The sequence below is a fragment of the Kryptolebias marmoratus genome, linkage group LG7 (genome assembly GCF_001649575.2).
Source record: "Kryptolebias marmoratus isolate JLee-2015 linkage group LG7, ASM164957v2, whole genome shotgun sequence".
NCBI classification, from domain to species: Eukaryota; Metazoa; Chordata; class Actinopteri; order Cyprinodontiformes; family Rivulidae; genus Kryptolebias; species Kryptolebias marmoratus.
The window spans coordinates 20,379,242-20,384,020 of NC_051436.1; the positions used below are offsets into that span (position 1 = coordinate 20,379,242).

Below are 4,779 nucleotides of genomic sequence, written 5' to 3' on the forward strand. Positions count from 1 at the left end.
GACTCTCAGACAGAGGATGGTCCACCCTAAGGACAAAACACCCAAACCAAAACTGAGCGGAGTTGTGTATGCAGTTCAGTGCAGCGAAGAATGTTCAGACCTTTATATTGGAGAGACCAAACAACCTCTCCACAGACACATGGCTCAACACAGAAGAGCTACCTCTTCTGGACAGGACTCAGCGGTTCACCTACACCTCAACGATAAGGGACACTCTTTTGAGGACCAAAATGTTCATATTTTGGACAGAGAAGACAGATGGTTCAAAAGGGGGGAATAGGAAGCCATCTATGTCAAAAGGGAGACAGAGGAGGAGGTCTCAGTTTCAAAAACATATAATGGAGCTTTAGGCCTGATACCCAGTCAGTTTCACTCCAATCAACACCTGCACTCATGTGACCAGAGGGGCCCATTAGTAAGTCAGACAAACAAGGACCCTAACGAGCTTCTGTTGTTAGGAGAGTGAGAACAATTTGCAAGCTATCCAGCTTACATCACATCTCAGCCTTAAAAGCTCAACTCCACACTCTCTATTTCTGAATTGAGAAAGCTCCTTGGATGAGAAGCGAAACGTCTTCAACTACAGAATAGAAGTACAGTTGTTTTTGTTTTTAACCCTTTTTTGAATTATTGTACCTGGTTAGGTTCAGGTGGTGGAAAATACCTTGTTTGCTTTAAAGAATGTTTTTAACACTTAGAACAGAAGTAAAAATTTCACCTTCAATTTTAAATATATGGATGTGATGCTTTTACATTTGTGTTGAGGTGTAGAAAGACTGGAATAGTTAAACCTCAACCGCCCATTTTCTTTTTTTTCATAATATGGAAGGTAGAAGGAAAATACTTGAACATAACAATTTTAGGTTTTAGTGTTGTATTGACACATTTTTGTCTGTATATTACACATGAAGCTTAAACAATCACTGACATTAAATTTTCCAATTTAAAATTTACACAAAGCAGCTGACTGACTCACAATATTATCATGCTGCTTGTTGAGTAACCACATGTTCACAAAATTTAATTTAAAATAAAACTCAAAGCATACAGGTATTTTGTACAATAAATAAAAACACTAAAGCAGTACTTTACCTCTGTATCCAAAGATGCCAACAGCTTGTTTCTCAATGTCAGGAGGGATCACTGTGCCAACAAAGTAGTCTGCAAAGGAGATCAAAAGAACGAGAAAGAACAAAATCTGGGCCTGAAACAGAAACAAACACAGATATAATAAATTATTTGGTAGGCATACAAAATACAGCATGGTATAAATAATTGGTAGAAATACATAATACAGCACAGTAAGTACCAGATACATACTAGATATGTACTGGTATGTACCAGGTTGTATCGCTTACAAATGCTTTGCAAAAAAATATAGTGTTTTTTACTAAGAGACATAGAAATTTTTTTTTTCAGTTTTTTTCCAAATGTTGTTAAGTGTGCCTTAAATGTGCTAACCTTGGACTCCCACTCCATTCCAGCCAGTGAAATGAGCAGAAGAACGGTCACAGTGATCACACCCACAATACGAACATCGTTGACTGAATCGATCATGACGACATTGAACTCCTATATTGATCAGGCAGAATTGTCATAAAAAATAAATAAATGGCAGTTTTAACTATTAAATTGGATTAAAAGGTAGCAAAAGATATTAGAACATTCATGAGTCATGACATATCCTCCCGCTTTAAAGCTGTACATAAGTAACAATTTACTCACATTTGAAATAGTAAAGCACTGCTAGACACAACACAGTGCTCAGTTCAGTGTTATATTACGTATTTTTTTATAATTAGAATTATCAATGGCCCCAACAATTTGTAAAAGAAAAAAAAAAAGACAAAAAAAAACAAAGATGTACCAGCATTAGATCACGAACAACCTCTGCAAAACCAACAGTATTGAGCGCACACGCTAGTGCATTGGCAAAGGAGAAAACCACCCCAATTGGTCCTCCAATTTCAGGACCCAGAGTTCTGGAGATCATAAAATATGCTCCACCTGAAAAATATTTTACACATAAGGCTGTTAATAAAATGCTAACACATTAAAAAACAGATAAAGGCACCAAAAATTTTACTTTTCTTAAAAAAAAAAAAAGTATTTAGTTCTAAGTGTTTAAGATATGTCTTTAGGTACTGCTTCCTCTCAGATACATAACCAAAGCCATAAACATTATTACTAATTCACCAACTGAAAGTAGTTTTGGACAATTTCCAAAACTACCTTAGAAGGTTGGATTTTAAGTTTCCAGAGATATTCACCTGAGACCACCCTCCCGTTGGTGGCAATAGCAGAAATGGATAACGCAGTCACAGATGTCACCACCACAGACATCAAGATTATAACACATGTCAACACTGCAATGAAGAAGATTTAAAATATCAGACAAAAGTAATATTTGATGGTGGATTTTAGCTAGGTGCAGTTATAGCACCCACAAACTAAAATGTGGGTACAATGCCCACTAACCCTCCTATAGATTTGCTGGTCCTCTCTCAGACGGTCTTTATTTTCAGTCTGTCTGTTAGCAAAATGTCTGAAAAAACTACTGGAGAGATTTTATTGAAACTTTCAAAAAAAAAATCAATGAATGTGCAGATGATGCTGCACCTAATCAACCTAAACTTATTTTGGTGTGGTAGTTGCTGAGAGCCATCAGCAACAGGCCATCATCATGCAATATTTTTTCAAAAAACCTGTCTAAATATGAACAGCAAAGTAAAGATTGTAAAAGTTTGTTATGGCTTTTGCTTTTGGTGTGTCACTTGAAGATTATCAGAAGCCACCCATTTGAATACTTTCTGACACAGAATACTATACATATCACTATTGAATAAAAGTTTTTTCCTTGTATTTTTTTTAATTTATCTTTTAGGAAGGGAAAGTTTTTCTTTTGCCAGTCTTTCATGTTTATTCTTTACCTAAGATGACTCTAAATGGCATCCATGTGGAAACACTATTATCAGTCAACATCAATGTACATCAATAAAAGGTGCAGATAAGAAAGCAGAAATATGTCTACTTTTGGGAGGCAGACAATGGCATTTTAAAGGACTGAATGGACTAGAAAATAAATGAAAAGATGACTTACCAATGCCTGCCTGGGAAGTGATCCATGACAGCCGGAGGAACAGGATGACCCCCCAAATATTCAGCATGCAACGAACCTGGGATCAAAGTTAGAAAATGAAATTAACTGTGTGATGGTGACGTGAAAGTTACAGAGTTGATACTTTAACCCTATTTGTTAAAAACAAACTAACAAGCAGGGCTTTGCAGCGCCTTTGAAAGTCTTCAAACATTATTACAGTTTAATTTTTTTTTTTTAAGTTTACCATGACTCCAACTATCCAGCCAAATCTAACAGGTGCTTTCTCTGGGGGATCTTGAGACTCTTCGTTTCCAAGATCTGGTGTTGGAAGGCTGCTTAAGTCTGACATGGCTCCTCCATCCATGCCTATATCCACCACCTGTAATGAGAAAATTGTTAACAGTTAAACTCAAAATTGCTCAGTTTCAGTTTCCACTTAGTTATCAAAATTTTAACTGTGAAAATTGTTTAAAATCACATAATGGCCATTAGGCATGTTATGGATCTTAAAACATTGGGTAAGGGCAAAAAATAAACATAAAAAGCAATTGCTGATGCAGTCTAACAACACTTATTAACAAGCTTGAGAGCTGTCAGGAAATGTTATAATATATATTTAAAAAACAAACAAACAAAATCTCCTACCTCTCCTTATTTGTTCCACATAAGCGGTTCCACTTTAATTTCAAGATCAGGTCCTCTACCAGAGGCCTGGGAGCTTGAGGGTTCTGTTCAGTATCTTAGCTGTTCCTAGGACTGCACAATTCTGGACAGAGATCTCTGAGGTTGTTCCCGGGATCTCTTCCAGTTTGGGGGTCATAGCACCGAGTGCTGTGATGATCACTGGCACAACTGAGGCCTTGACTTTCTGCAATTTCTCTATTTTCCCTTTCATATCCTGCTATTTCTCAAGCTTCTCGTGCTCCTTCTTTCTGATGTTACAGTCGCTTGGGACTGCTACATCTTCCACCACTGCTTTCTTATACACTGCCTGGCCCCCAAAAAAGTTGCCACATTGATTTAACTAAGGAAATAGGTACGAGCCTCCTATTGGATAATTACTGCATGGGCACTGCATATTTCAGCTGGCAACAAGTTATTTAACCCCAACTGGTGCAATGATTTGCTTCTCATTTTTTAAACGACCACGTCAAAAGACATCCTGCGGTCGTGGAAAAGATGTCAGTCTGTTTGAGAAGGGTCAAATCATTGGCATGCATCAAGCAGAGAAAACATCTAAAGAGATTGCAGAAACTACTAAAATTGGGTTAAGAACTGTCCAACGCATTATTAAAAACTGGAAGGATAGTGGGGACCCATCGTCTTCGAGGAAGAAATGTGGCCAGGAAAAAATACTGAATGATCGTGATTGGCTATCACTTAAACGTTTGGTTAAACCAAATTGATGAAAAACAACAGTAGAACTTCATTTAATAGTGAAAGTAAGAGCATTTCCACACGCACAATGCAAATAGAACTCAAGGGATTGGGACTGAACAGCTGTGTAGCCTTAAGAAAACCACTAATCAGTGAGGTAACCGGAAAAAAAGGCTTCAATTTGCTAGGGAGCATAAAGATTGGACTCTGGAGCAATGGAAGAAGGTCATGTGGTCTGATGAGTCCAGATTTACCCTGTTCCAGAGTGATGGGTGCATCAGGGTAAGAAGAGAGGCAGGTGA

The 4,779-nt window shown here is 37.5% G+C and overlaps 1 protein-coding gene across 2 annotated transcripts in view; it reads right to left on the minus strand.

Annotated features, from left to right (window-relative positions):
* Positions 1-4,779, minus strand: part of LOC108250796 (solute carrier family 12 member 3-like) — a 25,390-nt gene that overhangs the window by 14,220 nt on the left and 6,391 nt on the right. For both annotated transcript variants that reach the window (XM_017440840.3, XM_017440841.3), the window contains exons 4-9: positions 3,345-3,479; positions 3,101-3,176; positions 2,271-2,366; positions 1,868-2,007; positions 1,462-1,572; positions 1,093-1,204 (exon numbers count right to left, since the gene is read on the minus strand). In XM_017440840.3, the coding sequence (XP_017296329.1) occupies positions 1,093-1,204; positions 1,462-1,572; positions 1,868-2,007; positions 2,271-2,366; positions 3,101-3,176; positions 3,345-3,479 (670 nt within the window). The remainder of the gene's footprint in view (positions 1-1,092; positions 1,205-1,461; positions 1,573-1,867; positions 2,008-2,270; positions 2,367-3,100; positions 3,177-3,344; positions 3,480-4,779) is intronic.